This window comes from Labeo rohita, chromosome 16 (assembly GCF_022985175.1).
Source record: "Labeo rohita strain BAU-BD-2019 chromosome 16, IGBB_LRoh.1.0, whole genome shotgun sequence".
Lineage (NCBI taxonomy): Eukaryota > Metazoa > Chordata > Actinopteri > Cypriniformes > Cyprinidae > Labeo > Labeo rohita.
Genome location: NC_066884.1, coordinates 16,688,024 through 16,713,994, shown reverse-complemented (window position 1 = coordinate 16,713,994; position 25,971 = coordinate 16,688,024). Strand labels below are relative to the sequence as shown.

General features: G+C 36.5%; 4 protein-coding genes across 4 annotated transcripts; 3 read left to right on the top strand and 1 right to left on the bottom strand.

Annotated features, from left to right (window-relative positions):
* Positions 1-419: 419 nt before the first annotated feature.
* On the top strand, positions 420-9,149 carry nmt2 (N-myristoyltransferase 2). Its single transcript, XM_051130951.1, has 12 exons — positions 420-579; positions 1,394-1,511; positions 1,594-1,738; positions 2,944-3,062; positions 3,169-3,260; positions 3,364-3,480; positions 3,611-3,781; positions 3,882-3,990; positions 4,113-4,283; positions 4,831-4,998; positions 5,119-5,256; positions 7,829-9,149. Exons 1-12 carry the CDS (start codon positions 467-469, stop codon positions 7,847-7,849), a joined length of 1,482 nt encoding a protein of 493 aa, XP_050986908.1. The 5' UTR covers positions 420-466; the 3' UTR covers positions 7,850-9,149.
* A 377-nt stretch (positions 9,150-9,526) lies between these two features.
* Positions 9,527-10,694, bottom strand: rpp38 (ribonuclease P/MRP 38 subunit). The gene is made up of 2 exons (XM_051130959.1): positions 10,558-10,694; positions 9,527-10,433 (listed from the first exon to the last, which is right to left on the bottom strand). The coding sequence occupies exon 2, from the start codon at positions 10,418-10,420 to the stop codon at positions 9,611-9,613; it is 810 nt and encodes a 269-aa protein (XP_050986916.1). The 5' UTR covers positions 10,421-10,433; positions 10,558-10,694; the 3' UTR covers positions 9,527-9,610.
* A 1,397-nt stretch (positions 10,695-12,091) lies between these two features.
* Positions 12,092-13,682, top strand: acbd7 (acyl-CoA binding domain containing 7). The gene is made up of 4 exons (XM_051130960.1): positions 12,092-12,242; positions 12,928-13,045; positions 13,135-13,197; positions 13,415-13,682. The coding sequence occupies exons 1-4, from the start codon at positions 12,231-12,233 to the stop codon at positions 13,486-13,488; spliced, it is 267 nt and encodes an 88-aa protein (XP_050986917.1). The 5' UTR covers positions 12,092-12,230; the 3' UTR covers positions 13,489-13,682.
* Positions 13,683-14,851: 1,169 nt separating this feature from the next.
* On the top strand, positions 14,852-25,107 carry crot (carnitine O-octanoyltransferase). Its single transcript, XM_051130950.1, has 17 exons — positions 14,852-14,977; positions 15,265-15,398; positions 16,878-17,002; positions 17,147-17,328; positions 17,436-17,560; positions 17,645-17,753; positions 17,879-17,972; positions 18,129-18,254; positions 18,630-18,731; positions 20,428-20,511; positions 20,591-20,698; positions 20,811-20,941; positions 21,029-21,152; positions 21,315-21,393; positions 21,464-21,557; positions 21,652-21,771; positions 23,070-25,107. The coding sequence occupies exons 2-17, from the start codon at positions 15,284-15,286 to the stop codon at positions 23,188-23,190; spliced, it is 1,839 nt and encodes a 612-aa protein (XP_050986907.1). The 5' UTR covers positions 14,852-14,977; positions 15,265-15,283; the 3' UTR covers positions 23,191-25,107.
* The last annotated feature ends 864 nt before the right edge of the window (positions 25,108-25,971 follow it).

Genomic DNA, 25,971 nt, shown 5'->3' with positions numbered 1-25,971 from the left:
TTGGATATTATACAATTTGCAAACATACAAACATTTTTTATTTTACTTATTTTAAATTATGCATATTACACATTTTGTCAAAAAAAAAAAAACAACAACTTCGGGTTAGGGTAAACCAGACTGCTGTAAATCTGAGCAATATAAATCATAATATAATTATACAATTAAACAAAATCAACAAAATTGAAATGATACACACTTTTAAATACGACACTCACGACATTCTACAACTTCTAATCCAAACAGTGTTAATAAAACTTTTTTTATATGTATCATCATCAAAAAAGCTTTAAAAAAATACACTGACCACATTTTTGCATTAAAAAAAGATACATTATCACGTTGGCCTGCCCTTGTCTCCATTCACAGTCTCACGGGCTATTAGTGGCAATAATCGGTAGACGGTGCTGTTTTCCGTGGTTTTTATTGAGTGGTTTTGTCGTGAGGATTTGCAGCAGATTCATCCATGATGGCGGAGGACAGCGAGTCCGCGGCCAGCCAGCAGAGCCTGGAGCTGGACGACCAGGACACCTGCGGCATCGACGGAGACAACGAGGAGGAAAATGAGCACATGCAGGGGTGAGCACGCGAGAGCACGCGCTAAAGAGCCGTTGTTTGCGCGAGGATTAGCCGCGGCAAGCCGTCGCCGTTTAACTGCTCCAGAGATGTAAACAAACGGTTAGCTTAGCAACCAGGTAACCAGGAGGAGAATTAGTGCATTTTAAACGAGTCGGCTAATGTAATAGCTCGTTAATTGCATGATGGATACATAGCGGTATATATAAACATTTTAAAATAGCCTAGATAAGTGTCGGTATGTACTTTACAAAGCGTTTGAATCAAAGTAGCTACTGTAGCTAGCTCGACATTAATGTTCAAGGATTTATTTGAGCTCAGCAGTCAGACAAGTCCTCCAGGCGGTTCTCTACTATATCTCTGAACATGTTTATTAGTCTCTTTGCTTTTTAATTTGCAGTCGTTCTTCATATTTACTTAGCGGGAGTGGAAAGCATCCGCCTGGTTTCATTAGTTTGTCTTCATCATCTCTGAACAATACAAACACGCTTGATCCTCTTTATGAGCTGAGTGAGCAGCATTGCAGTCGAGCATCTTTGTCAGCTCGAGAACCGAGGATGATGGTTGTCTGTTGTTGTCAGGCAGACTTGCATCCCTCAGGAATGAATTACGAAGTTTGACCTGCTTTCATGAAGAGACTGACAGTTGTTTTTATGGTTTTTCCTCTGGCAGTCAACCTCCAGGCTATTGTTATAACAGGAACCCGTTGACACTTTCACCTGCTATGCCTATTATGTCTTTGAATCCCGTAAACAGCTAACACACGTTGTCTGTAAGGTTTATCTGGGTTTTGAAAAGGTGTTGTGGTTTTGTTAAGGAGTCCTGGGGGTGATCTTGGTGCGAAGAAGAAAAAGAAGAAACAGAAGAGAAAGAAGGAGAAACCAAGCTCAGGAGGAACCAAGTCTGACTCTGCCTCTGATTCTCAGGAGATAAAGGTTTCTACTTTGTAAAGTGTTATCAAAAGGTTTTGTAAAAAAAAAAAAAAAAAAGCTGATTTTCCATCTGTTCTTGTACCAGAACCCTGCCATTCCAATGCAGAAACTGCAGGACATTCAGAGAGCTATGGAGCTCCTGTCCACCTGTCAAGGTCCAGCCAAAAACATAGACGAGGCCACAAAGCACAAGTACCAGTTCTGGGACACTCAACCCGTGCCCAAACTCAGTAAGTCGTACGTCACCTCTGCACGTGTTTGATTGCAACATTGCAAATGTAAGCAATTTGGCAAATCCGTGCTAGTCAGAATCTTGCACTGATCCTTAAACAGTGTTGTATTCAACAAGCAAATCAACCTCAGCATCATGAATGAAAGTACAAGCATAACGTGTAGTTACACTTCAGTTCAAAAATTTTAAGTCTCTTATACTTACCAGGACTGCATTTATTTGATTAAAATACAGAAGAATAGTAATCTTATGAAATATTACAGTTTAAAATAACTAGTTTTCTTTTACAGTATTTTTAGAATGTAATTTATTCATTTGATGGTAAAGCCAAAGAGCCATTACTCAGGTCCTCAGTACTTCAGAAACGTTTCTTCTTATCAACGCTGAAAATAGTTATTTAAATGTTAAATGTTATTTAAATAATACAATTATAAATGTACTGTCACTTTTTATACATTTAATCCATCCTTTCTGCTGTTCAATAGTTTAGGATCAGTAAGATTTTTAATATTAAAAAATAAATAAATAAATAAGTTTCTTATCTTCATCAAGGCTACGCTAATTTGATCAAAGGAATATTTGCATCACAGGAATATATTATATTTTAAAATATATTACATAGAAACCAGTATTTTATATTGTAATAACATTTTGCAATATTAGTTTTTTTTCTGTATTTTTTTATCAAATAAATGTAGTCTTGATGAGCATGAAAGACATCTTTAGAAAACATTACAAGTCTCAAACTTTTGAACAGCAATGTATTTTTTTAAGTTGTTGTGTAATAAGCTTGATGATGTACAGTCGGATGGTCAAGACCAGCAGGTAGGATATATTTTGTAATAATAACCAGGTGATTGTTTATTTTTATTTACATCAGAGTTTTCCAAACTGGGGTTCACACATCCCAGGTTTTTTAAAAAAAAAAAAAAAAAGTAAAAATCTATCAAAATAAAACCTTTTTTTGTCTCTTTCTTTCTTTTCTTTTTTTTTTTCAACGGGTGAGTTTTTCATTTGCCTACGTGCATGACATATAGCCTTTAACCAATATCACAGAACCGTGAAGATTTAGTTGTGTTGCTAAAATCTCGGGTTACTTCGACAAAATATCAAAAGGATTCGGCTGACAAAAATCTGTGAATCCCTGCTTTACACTAATGTATTATTTCTAAAATCTAAAGAGCTGCCTCTGTTTCTTTGCAGATGAGGTGGTGACAACTCATGGGCCAATTGAACCGGATAAAGAAAATATCAGACAAGAGCCATATTCTCTCCCACAGGGCTTTATGTGGGACACACTGGACCTTAGCAACGCTGAAGTGGTATGTGCATTAACGAAAACAATAATGCTGTATTTGCTATTCATTAAAAAAATAAAATAGTCCTATGTATACCAAATCATGCTATTTTCTCTTTTCTCCCTTGTAGCTGAAGGAGTTATACACCTTGCTGAATGAAAATTATGTTGAGGATGATGACAACATGTTTAGATTTGACTATTCTCCTAACTTTCTGAAATGGTAAGTGATTGTTTAATGGTTTGCATTTTATTCTGCCCGTCTAAGTTGATGCTTTTAATGTAGTGGGATGTGTGACATTTTCTTTGCTGTCTTTCGCTATAAGGGCGTTACGTCCCCCGGGTTGGCTGCCTCAGTGGCACTGTGGTGTCAGGGTCTCATCCAATAAGAAGCTGGTTGGGTTCATCAGTGCCATTCCTGCTGACATCCACATCTATGACACGTGAGTATGAGGATACATCACGTCAATGCCTGCACCGGAAGTTTAAAACCTGTGAGCAGGTTTTACCAATTGTGTTTGTCAGTTTTGAAAATTGTTCTTACTATAGCACTAATTCTTCTTGCATCTGAAGGCTGAAGAGGATGGTGGAGATTAACTTCCTGTGTGTGCATAAAAAATTACGCTCAAAGCGTGTCGCTCCTGTACTAATCCGAGAGATCACGCGGCGGGTCAATTTAGAGGGAATTTTCCAGGCCGTATACACTGCTGGTGTAGTCCTACCCAAACCTGTTTCTACATGCAGGTACCAATTTATGTTTATGTTAATTACTCATTTGTGTTATTAAATGCTAATTTAAAGCATTACGGTGAGATTAAACCTGTTAATATCTGTATCTTTACAGATACTGGCATCGCTCTCTAAACCCCAGGAAGCTTGTGGAAGTTAAGTTTTCCCATCTCAGCAGAAATATGACACTACAACGGACAATGAAGCTGTACAGATTACCTGATGTAAGCCATTTTGTCAGTTCAAAATAAATATTCTTCAAAAACAGCACTCTTAAAGGAATAGTACATCCAGAATTGTTCCTTTTAAATTTTATTCTGTAATTTTGTTCTGTATGTTTCCTTAGAGCACTCGTACTCCTGGTTTGAGGCCGATGGGAGATGGGGATGTGAAGCAGGTGACGGCATTGCTGCAGAAACACCTGAGCCAGTTCCACCTGCGGCCTGTCATGGGAGAAGAGGAGGTGAAGCACTGGTTCCTACCACAGGAGAACATCATTGACACTTATGTAGTCGAGGTATGCGTGGCATATATTAATCAAGTTTGTCTTCATGTTTTTTACTAGGGCTGCACTGATAAATTAATGCATTGTGATTGGTGGATCAATTCAGAGATTTTCCAATTCTCTCTGGAATCGAATCTGAGCTTAGTTTTTAACAGCAGATGGCGTTCTAATCTAATTTTTAACTGAATACTCAACTGCTCATGAAGAAGAGCACTGAAGAGCGTCATGTAATTCATGTAATTGGACCTCGGCTCAGAATGCTTTCATGACATGAGATTAATGTAAAGACGGCCTACTGTTAACACCCTTATTATTTGCTTCAACCTTTTCAGACTTAATAAATGATTATTTAGGTTCAAGTGTGTGTAAGGTATTAGAAACAGAGTACAGCTGTTTCTAAAGCATGCAGTGCCATCTGCTGTTAAAAACCTTAGAATCAATTCGAGAGAGAATTGCAATGAATTCAAAAAATTTCAGAATCAATGCAGAATCATTTCTCGGTTTGTGAATCTTGTTTTTTTCACAGTCCTAATTCTTACTCACTGTGCTTCTTTGACAGGGCTCTGGTGGGATGCTAACAGACTTCATCAGTTTCTACACCCTGCCATCCACAGTGATGCATCATCCACTGCACAAAAGCCTGAAGGCTGCTTATTCCTTTTACAATGTCCACACAGAGACGCCGCTCATAGACCTGATGAATGATGCTCTCATCCTAGCCAAACAGGTACAAACACATCACAAGCATCAAGCTTGTTAACCCATTGCTAATGATTTGTTGTTAAATCATGTCTTCATATTTTGAATTAATATTCTGTCTTTTTTTTGGGATGTTTCGGGACATCAGAAAGGTTTTGATGTTTTTAATGCGCTGGATCTAATGGACAATAAGACTTTCTTGGAAAAGCTCAAGTTTGGAATTGGTGATGGTAACCTGCAGTATTATCTGTACAACTGGAAATGCCCTCCCATGGACCCAGAGAAAGTAAGATTCAGTTTTTTAAAAATCTCACCTTTTCCACCTTTGATGCTACTTAAAGTGATTGTTCACCCAAAAATGAAAATTCTGTCATTAATTACTCATCCTCATGTCGTTCCAAACTGGTAAGACCTTTGTTCATCTTCAGAACACAAATTAAGATATTTTTGATGAAATCTGAGTGCTTTCTGACCCTGCATAGACAGCAACACAACTACCACATTCAAGGCCCAGAAAGGTAGTAAAGACATCGTTAAAATAGTTTATGTGGCATCAGTGGTTCAACCTTATTGTTATGAAGCTACAAGAATAGTTTTTGTGCACAAAGAAAACAAAAATAATGACTTTATTCAACAATTTCTTCTCCTCCATGTCAGTCTTCGCCACACATTCACATGAGTAACACACGTGTTTGGTGCTGTTGACGCAGGAGCCGGCGTTCTGGTGTAGAACCCGTATGCCCTCGGATTGAGAGGTCCATCTTAGAGAACCCATATCCCCAGATGTACATAAAACAGTCTTCGTAAACTTGTCTGAAGATTTCAACAAAGAGGATGACTTGCAATTTTTTGCCCATCCCTACTTGTTTGAACCAGAATATACAGACGATGAACTAAGAGAGGTGGACGTTCTACGTCAGAATGTCGGCTCCTGCAGCACCACACGCATATATCGTGGTACTTATGTTGACTGTCACATGGACTATTTTAACAAAGTCCTTACTACCTTGCAGGGCCTTGAACATGTCTGTTGTGTTGCCATCTATGCAGGGTCAGAAAGCTCTTGGATTTCATAAAAAATATCTTATTTTGATTTCTGAAGATTAATGAAGGTCTTACGTGTTTGAAACGACATGAGTGTGAGTAATTAATGACAATTTTCTTTTGGGGGTGAACTATCCCTTTAAATGGTGGTCAAAGAAATATTTACATGTTGCAAAGTCTATATAAAACATTTAGTGTACTTTTTTTTTTTTTTTTTTTTTCTTCTCAGTTTTGCAGTGCTCCATCAACATAAAAAGTGATAACATTGCATAACAGTTGGAAAAGTTTCACATTGGCCCCGTACACACTGCAGCTAAATTCTGTTGTCAGTTCACCTTTTACTCCTTAGAACAAAAATTTACAGATAATTTTCTCACTCCCTTGTCATCCAAGATGTTCATGTATTTCTTTCTTCAGTTGTAAAGAAATTGTTTTTTAAGGAAAACATAATCTCCATAATATGGACTTCAATGGTGCTCCCAAGTTTAAACTTACAAAATACAGTTTAAATGCAGCTTCAAAGGGCTCTAAACGATCCCAGCTGTGGAAAAAGGGTATTATCTAGCGCAGAGGTGGCGAACTCCAGTCCTGGAGAGCTGCAGCCCTGCAGAGTTCAGCTCCAACCCTAATTAAAACTCGCCTGCCTGTAGCTTTCTAGTAACCCTTCAGACTTGTTCAGGTGCGTTTGATTAGGGTTGAAGCAAAACTATGCAGGGCTGCGGCTCTCCAGGACCGACGTTCGCCACTCCTGATCTAGCGAAATGATCGGTTATTTTCTAAAAAAAAAAAAAAAAAGAAAAGAAAAGAAAAAGACAATTTATATACTTTTTAACCTCAAATGCTCATCTTGTCTAGGTTTGTCTGAACTCTGTTTTTTTCCGTTCAAGATAGTTAAAGAGTATGTCGAAAAACTCCCATCTCACTTTCTCCTCCAACTTCAAAATAGTCCTACATCGCTGTTTTACCTTTTTTTGTAAAGGGTGTCGGTACTTCTGCAGTGATGTAGGATGATTTTGAAGTTGAGGGAGAAAATGAGATGGGAGTTTTTCGACATACCCTAACTGTCTTGAACCAGAAAAAACAGGCTGTTTGAGGTTAAAAAGTATACAAATTGTAATTTTTTTCTTTTTTTTTTTAATAAAATTTAAATAACTGATCGTTTCACTAGGTAAGACCCTTCTTCCTTGGCTGGGATCGTTTAGAGCCCTTAGAAGCGACATTTAAACTGCATTTTGGATATTCAAACTCAAGGGCACCATTGAAGTCCACTATATGGAGAAAAATTAACTGAACTGTTTTCCTCAAAAAACAATTTCTTTACGACTGAAGAAAGAAAGACATGAACATCTTGGATGACAAGGGGGTGAGTAAATTATCTGTAAATTGTTGTTTTGAAAGTAAACTACTCTTTTAATCGCATTCTGTGCACACATAATTCACTAAAATACAGGAGTGACAACTGCATTCGACAACCGCATTATGGCAACACTGCAAGACGGCACACTCTGAAGCAGCCTCTCGAGCATAAACAAAACACAGCATGTGGTAGTTTAGTTAAAATTGACAGACAGAAAGAGTCTTTAGCCAAAAAATGGCAGATACCAAACAGCTAAATTCTTATTCACTCCCGCAAGACCCCAAAACATTGCTGCTGTTTCGTACACACATGGAATGTGTGTATGGGAATTTCGTCCCACATTTAAATGCGGTTGTCACTCCTGAAACTTGCAGTGTGTACGTGGCCATTATGTATATACAGTATATATGTTTTTATATTAGTAATTAAAATGAATTCACTTCTCCATTCTCCCCAGGTTGGCCTTGTTTTACAGTAACTGGCTGCTTCGTGTTGGATGCCGACTGATCGAGAGGTCCATCTCAGAATCTCTGAATTGGACTTAGTCAATATAAAGAGGAAAAACTGACATCCATTCAAAGTGAATGAGTTATGTTGTGCAGCTCTCTTAGGTCTTGTTCCAGTTACCGAGGGATCTCCCCTCTTTTCTCTTTGTCTTTGACTCTCTCTCTGAGAATGTGAGAAACATTTATCAAGGTCAAACACATCCACAAGCTGTATACACACATACATACATGCATACATACATATACACATACACGTAGTGTTGTTTATTTTCCTTAACATGCAGTCTGTATCCTCTCACAGAACGTTTAATCCCATTGTTTTTGTCTTTTTGTTCATTTGTTTTGTATTATGAAGGAGTGTTGATACATTTGTGTGAATTAGCAAGCTGTACATTTAATGCCAGATATTTATTACGTGTTGTGAGGTTTACAACGGAACAGGAACGGGGGGGTCGAAATCCAAAGTCTTTTCTATGGAGCTGCCTTTAAAGTCATAAACCGTTTGGAGTTCCTGCTGTCTGTGCGAGGGGAGGGAGGGGGGACGCGTAAATGCTTAAACGTGTGGAAGAATGTATTGCATTTTGAAGCACAACATCAACTAAAAGGGCCCGATTGCTCTGAGGTGCAATTTTTAAGAATAATACATTTATTTAGGTTTCGTGTGTCCAAAAGAAACGTTTAGAATTTTGAATGCGAATTCATTTATGTTGTTACAGACATGATTGTCACACCTTAAGTAGCTTCTTTTTCCCACCCGTTTCTGTTCTTTACCGTTTAGTGTTTTTAAATTATTTTAGTAAAGCAATTCTGATATTTAGAATTGTATTTAAGTTACATGTTCCATTTTCTTCTTGTTTTTCTTTCAGTATTCTTTGCAGTCAAAGCGTATCCTCATTCAAATGGTGCATTTGCGATCAGGCCCTGGTAATTTTTGCTATACTTAAGCACAAGGAGAGTTAAACAATCATGTGTGCGTTGTCATTTTGATATAAGCATTTCTCCCAATGCTTTTGGTGATGCGGTCAGGAAAGCTTGCTCGCTGTTCAGTTACAATCACTGGTGAGGCGTAATGAAATGTGAACAACGTTATTATATAGCAGAAGCTGATTTTGTGTTAATACAGCTTATCTCGTCATGGTTTGCTTTAATGTATCTGAATCTACAATATGCTTTTAAATAAGCGCACGTCCAGACATGCTTCAAAAGAAAGGTACTCCTCTCAAAAGTTCCACATGGTTTCATTAAACGTCCAGGGCACTTTTGCGAATGTCAGTTTGCGTATGTTTTTTCTAAGGCTTGCTGTATGAAATGAGCATGAAATTTTTTTTCCCCAATCTGTATGGTTTAAGAACTTATGGGTTATGGTGAGAACACCCGAAGTACTTGCCTTATTTCAGAGAGGTTGTTTTTTAAATGTCAAATTGTGTAGTTTTAAACGATCAGCTTTCTCTTTCTGAAGACAGTATTTTTATTGAACTCCATTGCAGGTTGGAACTGATGGGAATAAGTACCAGCACCATGTCAAACATGACAGTCCACCCAATATCTAATTGTCAAAAATATACATCAAGGTATACCAGCATGGACATTTGACTGAATAAAAGCATCCAAAATATAAAACAGAATTCATCTCAAGTCTTTTTCTTCTCCTTAAACCTATGAAAATATAAATATACTAAACAATTCACAAATGTCCAAACGCCATGCGTTCATAGAGCGCTTGAGAAGCATTTTTACTTTCCCTTCTTTTTCGGTTTTCTGATTTTCGAAGGATTCGGGATGATTTTCTTCACTTTCAGAGGATGGAGGATAACGGGCGAAGCGTCACTTGTTTCATCCGTAATTTCTTCTAATTTCCTCTTCTGTCCCTTGACTGTATCGCTCTGTGTTTTCTTTGATTTCTTCTTTAAAGCCGTCGGAAACCAAGACACGTCTAGCGGCGGAACCACAGGTGTTATCGTGCGGACCACGTCCTCGAACGCCTCGGTACCGCGTTTGAATCCCAGCGCCAGAACGCACTTGAGACCCAGGAGCTCCGCCAGAGTCTCGCTCAGAGTGGGCACCTGACAGGCGGGCACCGACCTCGTTTTACTCAACGGGATTAAATGGCACGTCATGTGTTCTGGCCTTACCGAGTTGCACACGAGCACCAAACTCAGTTCATTTCTCTCCAGGCCTTTGGTGACCTCGTTGATGCCGATGGCCAGCTGTTTCCTCACGGCCGGGTTGGTCCAGCACGGTTCGGTGGGCTTAGAAGGGGTCTGTACGCTCTCTGCGGGTTCAGGAGCTGGTTCTTGGTCCTCGTTGGGTTTAGAGGTCTTTTTTCTTGACCTCCTCTTGCTTCCCCACTCGCGAACCCTATTGACACGTTGTTTCTGAAGCCCAACAGCGGACAGTTTGGCTTTAAGCGTGTTCAGTATTAAACGCTTGTGTTCTCTCTCCAGAGGACTCCACTGAGTCGTGAATGGGCTGTTCAGTGAAGTTTTCACTGGGATGGGCTTCTTTTTTTCTTTCTTCGTTGATGCTTTCGCTGGGGTAGACATTCTTTCTGGAAACCTGAGGTTTAGGTAAAGTAACATTACACTGTTAATGATTATATTACGCTCAGCGAGGCATACAACATTACATTAATACTCATTTTATATGGACCAAGATGTTCACGATCAGCAGTTATACAAACCTAATAAAACTGCCTGAAATCAGCAATTACAAGAGGTTTAATTTCCAAAGCGTGTGCACATTTCTCCGAGCGCAGACATGTTGTTTTTGAAGGTCTTCTTCTGTGGTCACACAATAAATCGTTTAAGGTTTCTAAAATCCACACTGCCATCTAGCGACTGACTGTCCTTTTAAACAACATAGCTGTTCAACTCGTTGGATTTCACCCAAAGGCCTTTTTGTCATGTGCTATAATTTACAAATACAGCTCCTAAATATTTTATAAGTAACAAAATATGTACTTTATGTCGAGGAATATTGATTTCCAGGGGCATTTTGTTACATTTGTGAGAGCAAGTTTTATAATCACCTTATTATAAAAACCACATGTTGTTTAATGTCAAATACTTAAATTAATCCAGTTACTTTAATAAATATTTTAAACTGTTGTCAGTAACAATAGGCTGTTTAATATTGTATCTAAATTATACACGTTAAAACAGGAGCTCATAGGGCTGCAGTATTATGACAAAAATCATTATTGTAGATTGTTGCTCTTAATATTGTAATAATGTTTAGTAATATCGATATAGAAAACAGTATAAAATGTTTTTGTTTAGTTTTGGGCACGTCACATTCTGGCTTCATAGGCAAACATGTCGGTCCATGACCTTAGCCAAGTCTACCAGAAGTTATGTAAAAACTCCCGTTATAATCACTGAAGCTACGAAATTATTCTTTTATTTCCATCGTATCTGCACTGTGTTGTTTGTGATGAGGGAATTTGCGATCGTGCGCATTCATCACATCTCCGGCGTTTCCAGCGCTGACTAATCTAAACTCATCTGATTGGCCAATGCATTCCTAAATTCAACAGAAAGGCGTTTGATTGGTTATAAAGCTCAACGCTGCACAAAACTGGTTTAAATTGGAATTAATTTTAATCGCGATAGCCGTAATATGTTTTTAATTGTGCAGGGGCGTTTTCTGCACCGTTTTCAACCCTGATATAACTAATGTTATTGGGATTTAATTTTAATCTAATCTGCTTAAAGTCCACTGTCATTTAAACGTATTTATAGAATTTACCCCTCTTAACAATAAACTATATTTTAGTATATATTGAGTGAGAGAGAGAGTAAGAAAAAAACAAGTGATGTAAACTGTGCTTTTTGTGTATTACTGTAAATAAAAAAATATAAAAAATAATCCCTATTATAAATCAGTGGTCTGATCACAGCTGTTTATTTTGGTACCGTACTGCTTTGTTTTATGTTTTTATGTTTATATAGATTTTTTTAAACCAGAAAATAGAAATATAAAATGTCTACCCGTTGATGGCAGGTTTAGGCTACATTAGATTTAAAAAATAAATAAATAAATGAACAGTGGCAATTAATGTCAGTTAACCATTTTCCGTTTATATGCTTTTTTGAGTAAACTCTGGATCTCGTGTTACGTAAAGCCGCGTGTGAAAGCTAAATGCACAATGCGGCAATTAATTGCTTCACCATAGAAATAAAACAAGCTGAAGTTCACTGGGTTTCATCCTCGGACGTTCCATCAGCCAATCAGCGCTCAGCTCCACAGCAGCGCACTGGAGCTCCGCGCGGTGTCATCGTAAACTCTATTCATCAGTGCATCTACGCTACGTTCTAGCTGAAGCGCCCAGCCGAACAGCACTCGTCTAAGAAAATGACTTTGAAGGTATTTACTTGCACTGTTTCTTTTTCATTTCACGTTCCTTGCTTTTGTAGAGATATAATGCATGCATAACAAAACATTTGGATATTACTTTAAGTCCACAGCTGGAGATATCTAGGTAGGATTTTAAAGATTACAAGCCCTGTGTTAATATAATACTGCATTAGATTTTGCTGTATACGCAAAAGCTAATTTTATTCTCCTCGTGTGCTTAGGCGCATAGCCATTACGCATCCAGATATCAGTATCGTTTTCGTGCTGTTTTCATCTGGATGTGCGCTTGTGCATATATTACGTCATTTTGTCCTTCATTCTTGCTCCAGCAAAAAGTTGCGCGATGTATAGGCTATCCACAAACTGTTAATTTAATTTGAAAGTCTTGTAGTTGATAAATCAGACTTGAGAAAGCCTGAAATCTCTCAAAACCCTGTAGGTTTATAAGGGTACAAAGAGCATTCATGTTGGCACGTAAACTGTTAGTTCGTTGTGATACTAAACAATAGGCAGCGTACAGTCTGATAATAATGCATTGATGCATAGTGATTAAGAATGTGCTTAGTGGGCAAAATAGGTCAGACTAGCGTCTGTGATGCTTTTTCCCCCCAAGTATAAGCAAATACACATTAGAGCTTCATAATATTATTATTGGAAAAAATAAATAAATAAATCATGATCTCTGTGGCTGTAGGCTGAATTTGAGCAATATGCAGAGAATGTAAAGAAAGTGAAGACCAGACCTACAGACCAAGAGCTGCTGGATTTGTACGGCCTCTACAAGCAAGCCATCGTTGGGGATGTTAATACTGGTAATTGTTGTCGAACGATATAAATATTTTTAATAAACCATGCATGTTACATCTAATAGCTCCAAATGTGTATGTTCTGTTTTGTGCAGACAAACCTGGACTTACGGATTTAAAAGGGAAAGCCAAATGGGAGGCATGGAATTCAAGAAAAGGTAAGGAAAAAAACATACTGTACAGTGCATCCTTCTTTTTTTCCTCAATATTTTTGAGCAGTTAAAATGAATGTCATAGTTGTACTTGCATTTGTTTGTATTTGTTATGTAAAAATGCATTCAGATTTGTACTTAGCTAAGGTTATATGAACCCCCTTCCTTCAGATGTTTCTGATAACAGCTTTATTTATGTAGTCCTCGCTCTTTTCTCCAACAGGTATGTCAAATGAAGATGCCATGAATGCCTACATTTCCCTGGCCAAGGACGCCATTGAAAAGTATGGAATGTGATGTGGGAAAAACATATCTTTAGTTTAAGTAGATATTAAAGTTTCACTATAAAAAAGCTGCAAGATTATTTTTAGATCTTTACATGAGATACTCATTAAAACATACATAACTTGGTTTCATAGATATACCAACTAAAGTGAGACCTACAGATGTAAGCATGTAATCTTGTCATTGAATAAATCTGTCAAATATCATGGGATTGTCCTCTTTGTTTTATATATCCTAAGAAAAAATACAATTTTCAGGGAGTTTGCATGTATTGCTTCATTAGTATGAGCTGAGTACTCAGGCTTAAGGACCAGTAATTGTGCCCTTAAGCACAAAGAGCTTCTTTGTCCTCTCAGTGTGCTCAGTGAAGCGTAGTCATCACAACAGCTCGTTGGATCGAATGCGGAATGCAAGACGTGGAAATCTTGCCAAGGCCAGGCCTTGTACAGTGTTGCCAAATCAGGGAAAAATCAGCCCCCCCAGGAACAGATGCCAGAAAACTTTTAAGTGAATTAAATTAGTTAAATTACCTCTTTTTTCACGTAAAACGTTTTGTTAAACACAAAATAAAATCTTTTTTATATGTATATTTCTTTATAGTAAATGATCTGACCGTGACGTGATTTTCCGGATCATTTTAGGTATTCAATAGTACATTAAAGAAAGTAAATCAAACAAAAACAGCTTAAATACATTTTATGATAAACATATTTTTATAATTTATTTATTTAGAAAATTCTTTTTTTGTTTTTTTTTATTTTAAATCAAATCATAACAACAATGACATTCAGTTTGATATTGAATGAATGAATCCATCCTTATTCTTCAGTGCGGAAGACTTCCAGTTCATTAGCCGCTATAGGAAAATAATGTGAAGAATCATAACGTAAACAGTAAAACTGTTTGCACTACAAACCACTGTGTTCATAACTAAGAAAATACATGGTAAGCATGGTAAGGCACACCAATTTGCAATACCAAGCAGCAAAACGAGCTGTTTTGCACAGCTAAAAATAGCTGGATGCGGATGAGACCGGAAGCCACACCCATAAAATTGACAAACGGCCGCGCCCACACTCTTACGAAAAAATAATGGTGGATGCGTCTCAAAAAGTTTTTGAACATAAATATTTTGTTGTAATCATTTATTAAAGAATTAATAACAGCACTTTTATGTTAGAGAAAATGTTCAAAAATGTCTGAAAACATTTATTTAGCCTAAATGAACACAGAACATTTTATTCATTCATTCGTTCATTCATTCTCTGCTTTCCGTCTCGTCTCGTCTCCGCAGAACCTGTATTTTGAAATCTGTTCCGACAGGCAGCCATGTTGATCGAGTCATTGTTATTGTTTCTGGCTTCACTTTCAGCAATTAGGGCAAAGGGAACGGGAGCGATTCCCGAGCTGTTGTTGAATGTGCACAGCGAGGTTCAATAAAACATCAAGTCTCCGTTTCACCGTCTGTCTCTGCATTGCCACTGTTTCTTGTCTCACTAAGGTTAGTCTCTTCGATAATCTTTCTGTTTACATTATGTTCATTACGACCTGCATATGTTTTGAATTTTTTGTTTACGTATATGCCTGATTAAGTGATTTCAGTGATTTATTTATGCATTACTGCTTTATGTCCAGAGTGAATCCTGCACTGAAAGTCAGTGTGTTAAGTGCACGTCTCTAGGGGGAGTAAACACAAACAGATTGTGCTGAAGTTTATTTGTAATCTGGTATTACATGAATGGATGTGTTGCAACTCAGTCTTTCTGACTGTTCTGATTTTATTCGCAGTTGAATCAGTCCAGTGATAATGGATAATCAAGTGTTTGAGTCCACTGCGGAGCGGACATTTCAGTATCAGAGCAGCCTCCCTCCACTACCTGTGCCCGATCTACACGACTCACTGAATAAATATCTGAATGCAGGTGAGAGGTCAACACAAGCTCTGGAACACAAGCCAGCATTCTGCTTATTATTTTATGTGATACATGGGATAGGAGTGTTATTAACCTATTTTTTTTTTTTTTTTTTTTTTTTTTTTTTACTGGTACCATTTATGAGTAAAATTTGATTTAAGTTTGAGGGTGTCTAAAAGAGTTTTTTTTTTGTTTTTTTTTGTTGTTTTTTTGGCTTTTAAATGTTGAGTTGTTGACTATAAATTATAAGTTGAGTTGCTGACTATAAATTAAAGTTCAGACTGAACTGATTTTATGTTAAGCTGACATAACATAATATCACTATATATATATATATTACATAAAAAAAGTGTCAACTTTAAAAAATAAAATATAATAGTATATAAATAATACTAAAATGACACTGTGTCTAAGTTCCATAACGGTAACAAACAAGACAGATCATAATATATAAAGTTCATATATATTATGTTTTGTTTTCCTTTTTTTTTACTTTTAGGGAGATTAAAATATTATAATATATTATATTACATGATATTAGATTAGATTAGGTTATTTTATTTTATTTTATTTTATTTTATTTTATTTGTACTACCAGTCAAAAGTTTTTGAACATTAAGAGCTTTAATGTTTTTTTAAAGATGTCTTTTCTGCTCACCAAGCCTGCATTTCTTTGATCCAAAGTACACCAAAAACAATAACATTTTGAAATGTTTTTGCTATTTAAGTGTAATTTATTCCTGCAATTTCAAAACTGAATTTTAGCGTCATTGCTCCAGTCACATGATCCTTCAGAAATCATTCTAATGTTCGAATTTGCTACTCAGTATATATATATATATATATATAATATTATATTGAAAACAGATGAGTATAATTTTTTTCAGGTTACTTTAATGAGTAGAAAGTTCAGAAGTAACATTGTAAATGTCTTTATCATCGCCTTTGATCAATTTAAATCATCCTTGCTAAATAAAGATATTAATTTCTATAATTCCCCCCAACCAAAAAAAAAAAAAAAAAAAAAATTATACTGACTCCAAGGTTTTTCATCAAAGAATCCTGAAAAAATGTATTCAACTGTTTTAAATATTGATAATAATAATTAAAACTGTTTCTTGAACAGTAAATCCGCATATTAGAATGATGTCTGATGGATTATGTGAAATTATATTTTCACAGGAATACATTTTAATTGTTAATATTATATTCATGGTATTTTAAATTATATTTGTATGTGTGGTTACATTAAATACAATTTTAATTTAAAAATAATAATAACACGGTAACTATGTTTTGCAACTTCTATCAGGTCTTATTAAGCAACTAAAGATTTTTTTTTACTATTTTGAATTTTATTTAGCTTATTTCTTTTAGAAATTACATTCAGTTTGAGGCAATAATAGGGCAATAATACACCTGTGTTTACTTAGCTGGGAAAAATGTGGAATTGAACTGAATTTATTATTATTGTTATTATTTCTCTAGTAAAACCTTTTGCATCTGAGGAGGAGTTTCAAGCCACAGTGGCCACTGTGAAACGCTTTAAGGAGGGCATCGGACAACAGCTACACCAGAAGCTTCTGAAGAGAGCCAAGAGCAGGTGCAACTGGGTAATAGGCCTCTTTTTTTTTTCTGTTTTGTTTGCACCGCTCTGTTTGAGCCTGACTAATGAAACACTTAACTTATAAATGGCATGTATTTTCATGTGCGTAGTTTCTAAACGTTATTTAAACCTGTCCGTTGTTCTTCTTCAGCTTGAGGACTGGTGGCTGGACACAGCCTATCTAGAAGCACGCTTCCCCTCCCAGCTAAATGTGAATATTGGAGGACCTACAGCTTACGTGGAGCACTGCTGGCCTGTACGTGATGGCACACAGCTAGAGAGGACCAGCTTGAATTTGTGGTACAATCTCCAGTACTGGGACCTCGTCCGCACGTAAGTAGCAGGTGTAGTACACGTCTGATTTCTGATTGTGAGTCTGCAGCAGTAACATATTAAGAACGTTATATGACTATTTGTTTGTATTTGCTGATAATTATCAGGGAGAGGCTAGCGGTTCATAAAGCAGGAACGATGCCCTTTGACATGGATCAGTTCCGCAATCTCTTCTGCACCTGCAAAGTGCCTGGCATCAATAAAGACACCATTCTCAACTTCTTCAAAACAGGTTAGGCATATGCATGCTTGTTTGTATGCATAAGTATGTCCATATGTTTGTTTATGCTGGATGTGCGTTCTCTGTGTGTTGTAGAAAGCGAAGGACCCTGCCCTTCTCACATGATAGTGATGTGTCGTGGAAGGGTCTTCACATTTGATGCTCTCTGTGATGGCCGTATCCTCACTCCCCCAGAGCTGTTGAGGTACAGTGCCAAGTGTCCTAGATTTAACTGTATTTTTGATCAAATAGAATAAATGTTTTACTGACCACAAACTATAATGCAGCAAAGCAGCATGCTATTCCACTCATTGCTCTTGTGTTCTTTAGGCAGCTCACTTACATTAAAGATTGCTGTGATGGAGAGCCGGAGGGGGATGGAGTGAGCGCGCTCACCACTGAGGAAAGAACACGCTGGGCAAAGGTAAGAGCCACGCCTCCACTGGTGCATCACATCCAATCACAGAAGAGTATGCAAATGAACTCCACCTGACACAAAGGATGTTCGGTTTATAACTCTGTGCTGGAAGTACATTGAAGGGTTGTCATGATGAGATTTGTCACTTGTCTGTCTCTTCAGGCTCGGGAATATCTGATCTCCATTGATCCTGTGAATAAGACCATACTAGAGACCATTCAGAGCTCGTTATTTGTGCTTGCCCTGGACGATGCTAAGCCCTATTCCTCCCCTGAAAACTACACAGAGGTTAAGCACAATACATACACACTTGTGTTAGGACAGTCATATATGTGACCCTGCACCACAAAACCGGTTTTAAGTAGCGTGGGTATATTTGTAGCAATAGCCAGTAATACATTGCATGTGTCAAAATTATCAATTTTTCTTTAATGCCAAAAATCAAGTCATATATTATCAAATCATCATATTGTCCTATCCTAATACATCAGTGAAAAGCTTATGTACTCAGCTTTCAGATGATGTAAAAATCTCAAAAATTCAAAAAATTGACCTTTATGACTGGTTTTATGGTCCAGGGTCACACACGTCACTCAGACACTGTATTGTTTCCATGTTTCTTTTTCAGGCATTTTTCACAAATATTTCTCTCTCTTTTATTAGTTGGCCCAGTTGTCATTAACTGGCAACCCCACGATCCGCTGGGGTGATAAATCCTACAATCTGATCTGCTACTCTAATGGGACCTTCGCTTCTAACTGTGATGTAAATATAACCTTTGATTATAGCAGCGTTATTAGAATTGGTGTGTATTTTACATTCACTGCTGTTCAAAAGTTTGGGATTAATATGATTTTTTTAAAATTAATAGTTTTAATCAGAAAGGATGCAGTAAATTGATCAAAAGTGACTTTTACGTTGTTAATTTTCTATTTCAAATAAATGCTGATCATTTGAACTTTTAATTTGTGAAAGAATTTTGAAAATATGTGTTATGCTTTCCACAAAAATATAAGCAACTGTCTTCAACACTGATAATAATAGAAAATGTTTGTTGAACAGCAAATCAGCATACTAGAATGATTTCTGGAGTAACGGCTGGTTAAAATTCAGCTTTTTAATTTTTTTCAGAGTACTGCATTTCTGTATTATGTACAGTATTATTCATACTGTATATTGATTAAATAAATGCAGCCTTGGTGAGCATAAGAAGCTTCTTTGGAAAACTTTTAAAAAATCTTATCAACCCCAAACTTTTAAGAAGTAGTTGTATCACACAGTGTGAAGTGAAATGAAGTGTAAATGACCCTTTGCAGGGAATTTGATTGACAGGCGATGTGACCAATCATGACACAGAATATATTTTTGTTTGACAAAAAAACCAGACAAGAGAGTAGATTTACGTCAGAGGACTTGAACTCGTAAAATGGTGTGTTTTGAGCTTTTCCACAGTTAAAACAAGATACCTTTTGATGTTCATTCATGTTTTTTTCATGCTATAACTAGTAGAGGAAGAGATGGTCGATTCAAGTGCTGCTTGAACTAAGGCACTATAGTGATCTGTCATGACACATTAAAGAGCCACAAAATGGTATTTGTTTGAATTTCTTAAAGAAATTACAAAATTTGAAAGCTGAGGCTTTGTTTCATACTTAAAGTACATGCGCTGTTTTGTGTGTCGTGGCATTCTAAGTGTCCTTTTTGCTCCTTAAATTTTTCACTGTGTGAGAACATGATGTGTGACATAAGAGCGGATGGCCTGTCAGCCATTTTATGATGTTCTTTTCCTCTTTTAGCACCACCAAGACCTCAGATTTAACGCTTACATACATGTTGTTTGGATAAGATACCTCATTCAGTTCAAAAGTTACAGCCATTTTAGTAAAAGCGGCCCTCCCCCTTTCAAACAGTTTGGCGTCCCTTTGTAACAGAGAGTCGAAAGTTCAGCTTTTTTGATAATTATTGATATTCACTCTCCAGAGAATCTTCCTGCGCTGGTTTGGTTCCAATCGGGTGAACGTAGGACTAGTTTGCAAAAGTAGGTATTTCAGAAAATGCAAAATGCAAATACAAATCCCACAGACAAATCCAAGGCATGCATTTTGTCCAGTGTGAGCCAAGGATTCCAACACCTGAAGGTTTAGGAGTTACGAGTGATTTCGTACTTTTGATTGCTGTAGCGCCCCTGTGATTCCGATTGGGGTGAGCCCCGGTGACATTGTAGATTGTGTGAGTACTACCATCCCTCCAAGTTTCAAGTCTCTACGACTTACGGTTTGGTCTGCCCAATCAGTTTTACGTGGAGATTGCTGATCCTTGGACATTCTAACAATTATAATATTTTCTAGTCAGAATAATCTGATGAGTCTTGATGTTGCCAGTAGTTATTGCAGTCATGATTTAATTACATAGTTGAATAAGTGTCACATTTTAATGTCATATGCATTTGTTTGTTTTAAAGCATGCGCCGTTTGATGGCATGGTTTTGGTATCTAATGGATACTACACAGATCAAAAACTGAGGGCCTGTGGTGGAGTGTGGAAGGTAAGACTGCTTTTATTAATATTTGTGTGTCATTTTATATGCGTGACTGTGCATGTTGAAATTATTATATGACTCTTAGGGTTCAGAGGTCGTGCGTGAGATGCCTGTTCCGGAGGAGCTGATATTCACTGTAGATGAACGGGTGAGGAGAGATATCGCCCTGGCTAAAGAACAGTACTACAAAAGTGTAAGTAACACACGCACACATGGTTATATCATCAGTGAGTCTTTATTATGTAATCCCATAATGCAATATCACGTGGTTTTTAGTTTTAATCTCAAAGCATCTGTATCTACAGTGCCAGGACCTGCAGGTTGTCTGCTACGCCTTCACCTCCTTTGGGAAAGCAGCCATTAAGAAGAGAAAGCTTCACCCTGACACATTTGTTCAGCTGGCGCTGCAGTTAGCATACTACAGGCTACACGGAAAGTAAGCGTGTTAGATAACTGCCTGAAAGAAAAATCAATACACTTCAGCACTTGCTAAGTTTGGCATCTTTGTTTCTGCCATTCTCAGGCCTGGTAGTTGTTATGAGACGGCCACCACACGCCGCTTCTTTCATGGCCGCACAGAGACCATGAGGCCCTGCACTGTGGAGGCCCAGCAGTGGTGCAGAACTATGATGAACCCTACAGCCACTGTGAGTACCTTGTATATGATAATAAAGGGTTAATTCAGCTGAAAATTAAACCTCCAAACCTGTGTGACCCATCCTTCCATATGGGTCATTGAAAGTTTGTTCCTGACATTCTTGACATTTGCTTTGCTTCTTATGGCTTTTTGTTGTTTTTTTTTTACTTAGACTGAAGAGAAAAGACAAGCTTTGAATGCAGCCTTCAGCAAACATAACAAACTGATGGCAGAGGCGCAAGATGGAAAAGGTTTGTGTTAGCCTGACAATATTTAGGTTGTGTAACGGGTAAATGTTTGAATGACCTTTGCACATTGCAGGCTTTGACAGGCACCTCCTGGGCTTGTACCTGATTGCCAAGGAGGAGGGTCTTCCTGTGCCTGAACTCTACACAGACCCGCTCTACTCTAAGAGGTCTGGCTCAACACTTTAATTCCCATCGTTCATTGCTAGTGTACTGATTTGTGTTTATTGCTGTAAAGGCACTAGTGTCACTCTGTATTTACAGTGGAGGAGGGGGGACTTTTGTGCTTTCCACTAGTCTGGTGGGCTACACAACTGTACTGGGAGCAGTTGCACCCATGGTGCCGCACGGATATGGGTTTTTCTATCGCATTCGCGATGACAGGTTGGTCCCCATCAGTTTATGTTATTAAAATATCTATACAAGTATATATAAGTGTTAAATTAAACGTTTTTTTAATTAAAAAACAAGCCTGCATTTATTTGATCCAAAGTACAGCAAAAACAGCACAATTTTTGAAATATTTTTACTATTTAAAATAACTGTTTTCTATTTAAATTAATTGTAAAACATAATTTATTCCTGTGATCAAAGCTGAATGTTTAGCACCATTACTCCAGTCTTCAGTGTCACATGATCCTTCAGAAATCATTCTAATTTTTTTGTTATTCTTTGATGAAAGATCAGAAGATCAGCATTTATCTGAAATAAAAACATTTGTAACATTATGCACTATACCATTCAAAACTTCAATTTTTTTAATTTTAAGGAAAGAAGTTATAGAAATTAATAGTTTTATTTAGCAAGGATGTTTCATATTGATCAAAAGTGATGATAAAGACATTTATGTTACAAAAGATTTCTATTTCAGATAAATAGAAATAAAAATTCTACTTAGCTGTTTTCAACATCATAATAAGAATAATAAATGTTTTTGAACAGCAAATCAGAATATTAGCATGTTTTTTGAAGGGGCATGTGACTGGAGTAATGATGCTAAAAAATCAGCTTTGAAATCACAGGAATAAATTACATTTTAAAATATATTCAACAGAAAGCAGTTATTTTAAATAGTAAAAATGTTTCAAAATTGTACTGTTTTTGCTGTACTTTAGATCAAATAAATGCAGGCTTGGTGAGCAGGAGAGGCTTCTTTAAAAAACAGTAAAAATCCTTCAAAATCTTTTGACTGGTAGTGTATATATAGATTTTTTATTTTGATTCAGTAAGAATACATTCAATTAATAAAAAACAGTAACAGTAAACAGTTTAACAGTAAATGCATGTATAATTCTATATTATATACTATAACTACTATTGGTAATTGAGCACCAATAATTGATAATAAATGAGCACCATATCAGCATATTAAAATGAGTTATGAAGTGTCATGTAACACTGAAGACTGGAAGCTGAAAAAGCCATCACACAGATAAATTATATTTTAACATATATTCAAATAGGAAAAAGCTCTTTTAAATGGTAATAATATTTCATAATATTACTGTTTTATCATATTTTTTATCATATGAGCATAAGAGGTGCCTTGTAAAAACATTTAAAAATGTTACATGTTTTAATCTTTTGACCAGTAGAGTATTATATAATTTCTTATCATTTGTTCTAATATTAGTCTAATATAATTCAATTCTGTATTTGATTTATTCTTTATTCTCCTCCAGAATTGTTGTGTCCTGCACCGCTTGGAAGTCCAACCCAGAGACAGATGCCGAAACCCTGTTTCAGAGCCTTTGCACCTCTTTCCATGACATAATGCACGTCACTACCCAGTCCCAGCTGTAAAGCAGAGCATTGTGGGAAGTATAGTCTAACCTCACTGCTTTAGTTACGCCAATTGACAGGAGCAAAAGGACTGATGTCATAGACATGACCTTGTGAGTTTAAAACTCTTCATATGCTCCCATATCTAGAATGTATAGAGTAGATACATTAAAATGACATTAAAATGTTGATTTTCAGAACTAATCTGAATTTAGATCAGCAGGTGCTTTAAACTCTCATGTGCCTTCAGGTAGTCATCTCTGAATCACTTCAATCAGGAAATCCTCCTCTGAGGTGCTGCATGATTTTCAACCTAGCGTTTTTGCTACATTAGCAGTATTGCTTCCTGTTAACAGTAGACCTGTGAAACTGTATGATGTCACAGGATGTTAATGCATCTTAACTCCACTAGGGAGAGACATTAACAAAATGATTTTAAGATGAACTTTGTGCGCTAGTGACTCATAAGCAATAAACAACAGTCAAGGACCTGTTCTTCACCTCATACACACATTCAGAATATACCGTTAATGCACAAATCAATGCAACAGTGCAAGTATAATGCAGATACATAATTCCTCTTTTTGTTAATTTGAAGATTTTCTTAATCATGTGGATTTCAAAATTCCAGGCTTAATGCACTTGTTTTGCACTTATAGGATACAAATGAATGTTTTTATATTGTAGATATACCTGATTGTGTAAAATATTTATATGTTTGTTATTAATTGTAGGTTTAATTTGCACTGCTATTCTAGTTATTGGGAAACACTGAATAAATGTTTTTGAAAATGTAATTTGTTCCTTAAACCTTTTCCACCTGTTATTTTGAATCGCAAATTTTGTCATGCATGCTTGTGAGTTTAATTGTGATTTGCCCACAAATTAACCAAAAATACAAATTATGCCGTTACCTGCAAAAGATATTGTAAACATTGCCACTGAGTATTCATACTGTTTCAGAAATCTGTGTATTTGTGTAGGAATTTTAGTTGCCCATCTTTTTTTTTTTTTTTTTTTTTTTTTTTTTTTTTTTTTTTTTCGCTTATGGCCTCAAACATGCCTGATGTTTTCAGTTATTAAAGGAGAGGTCCACTTTCAAAACAAAAATTCACATATAATATATTCACCCCATTGTCATCCAAGATGTTCATGTCTTTCTTCAGTCGTAAAGCCACATTTAAATTGCATTTTGGAAGTTTAAAATTGGGGCATCATATCAGTTCATTATATGAAGAAAAATGCTGAAATGTTTTCCTCAAAAAATATAATTTCTTTACGAATGAAGAAAGAAAGACATGAACATCTTGGATGATAATGGGGTGAGTACATTATATGTGAATCTTTGTTTTGGAAGTGGACTTCTCCTTTTACAGCTTTACGATTACAGCTCTCAAATCTTAATGCTTGTTTAATGCAAAGTTGAAGTAAGTGGAAATAATCAGCAATTTAGACTTGAAGTGTCAGTGTGAAAACACAGCTGTGAACTTTGTTTTTACATTTGTATAAATCCAGCAAATCTTTAAACCAGTGTCTTGGTGAAATATTTTCATTTTATAAGACAAATGTGAAATATTAAATCTATATCAACATCTAGATATGGCATCCTTTCAGTGTGACAGTAAACAAGCTATAAATGTGATTTAGGTTTCTAAACATAACTGACTTTTACTGTGAATAAATCAACCAACCGTTTTTGTTTTTTTCTTTGTGACCTCTTTTGTTGAATTCTTAACTAATGGTGAAATGACACTTTGCTCTCACGATCATGTTGTCTACGTTTTCGTACAATCAGTTGCAAGCTCACATTCAAATCTGCCTCCAGTCAGCAAATGATGAATAAAACAGTGTCTGTCCTACATTTCATAGAAAACGGCACATTATATTGTCTTTAAGTGTGATTTATAAGTGCAAAAAATAAAAATTAAACATTTTAAAGTCTGCTTTTATGACTTACAATGTAGATTAAAGCTGCAAGCAGTGTTGAAAAGGCCCTTGCAACCGGGCTCACCACCATCCGGTGGCTTTAGGAAAACAGCCAACGGTGGGCAATATGCATTTAAAGTGGTAAATATAGAAAGGAATATGTCAAAGTCATTTATATGTGTCTAACTTCCTGTTAGCAGGTGGTGGGGCTATGACTATAACTGTATATTGGCATGTAGATGTGTTCAGGCTAGCACTTTTATCAAACATATGAAGTTTGGTGCAGATTGAACATGGTAGGTTTGAGTTTAAGTTTGAGCATGACGTATCCTGTTGCCAACAATATTGGCCTTTAGATGTCTTCAGGCCAGGACTCTTAGCAAATGTGAAGTTTGGTGCAGATTGGACATTGCATGTTTAAGTTAGTGTAAAACAAGTCAAATCTTAATGCTTGTTTAATGCAAAGTTGAAATGTGTAAATAATCAACAATTTAGACTTGACGTGTCAGTGTAAAAACAGATGTGAACTTTGTTTTACATTTGCATAAATGCAGCAAATCTTTAAACCAGTGTCTTGGTGACATTTTCATTTTATGGGACGGCAAGTGAAATATTAAATATATATTAACATCTAGATTGACATATGGCATCCTTTCAGTGTGACAGTAAATGTGATTTAGGTTTCTAAACATAACTGACTTTTATTCTAAATGAATCAACCACTTATTTTTGTTTTTTTCTTTTTGACCTCTTTTGTTGAATTCTTAACTAAGGGTGAAATGACACTGTTCTCTCACGACCATATTGTCTACGACTGAACATGGCATGTTTGAGTTTAAACATGACGTATCCTGTTGCCAACAAGTGGTGCTATGA

Coding starts and splice junctions, on each gene's coding strand:
- nmt2 (XM_051130951.1), top strand. CDS start 467: ATGATGGCGGAGGACAGCGAGTCCGCGGCCAGCCAGCAGAGCCTGGAG. Junction 1,739..2,943: donor TCAACCCGTGCCCAAACTCA/GTAAGTCGTACG, acceptor GTTTCTTTGCAG/ATGAGGTGGTGACAACTCAT. Junction 4,284..4,830: donor TTGACACTTATGTAGTCGAG/GTATGCGTGGCA, acceptor CTTCTTTGACAG/GGCTCTGGTGGGATGCTAAC.
- rpp38 (XM_051130959.1), bottom strand. CDS start 10,420: ATGTCTACCCCAGCGAAAGCATCAACGAAGAAAGAAAAAAAGAAGCCC.
- acbd7 (XM_051130960.1), top strand. Junction 13,046..13,134: donor CGTTGGGGATGTTAATACTG/GTAATTGTTGTC, acceptor TGTTTTGTGCAG/ACAAACCTGGACTTACGGAT. Junction 13,198..13,414: donor GGCATGGAATTCAAGAAAAG/GTAAGGAAAAAA, acceptor TTTCTCCAACAG/GTATGTCAAATGAAGATGCC.
- crot (XM_051130950.1), top strand. CDS start 15,284: ATGGATAATCAAGTGTTTGAGTCCACTGCGGAGCGGACATTTCAGTAT. Junction 17,003..17,146: donor CCAAGAGCAGGTGCAACTGG/GTAATAGGCCTC, acceptor GTTCTTCTTCAG/CTTGAGGACTGGTGGCTGGA. Junction 18,255..18,629: donor CCCCTGAAAACTACACAGAG/GTTAAGCACAAT, acceptor CTCTTTTATTAG/TTGGCCCAGTTGTCATTAAC.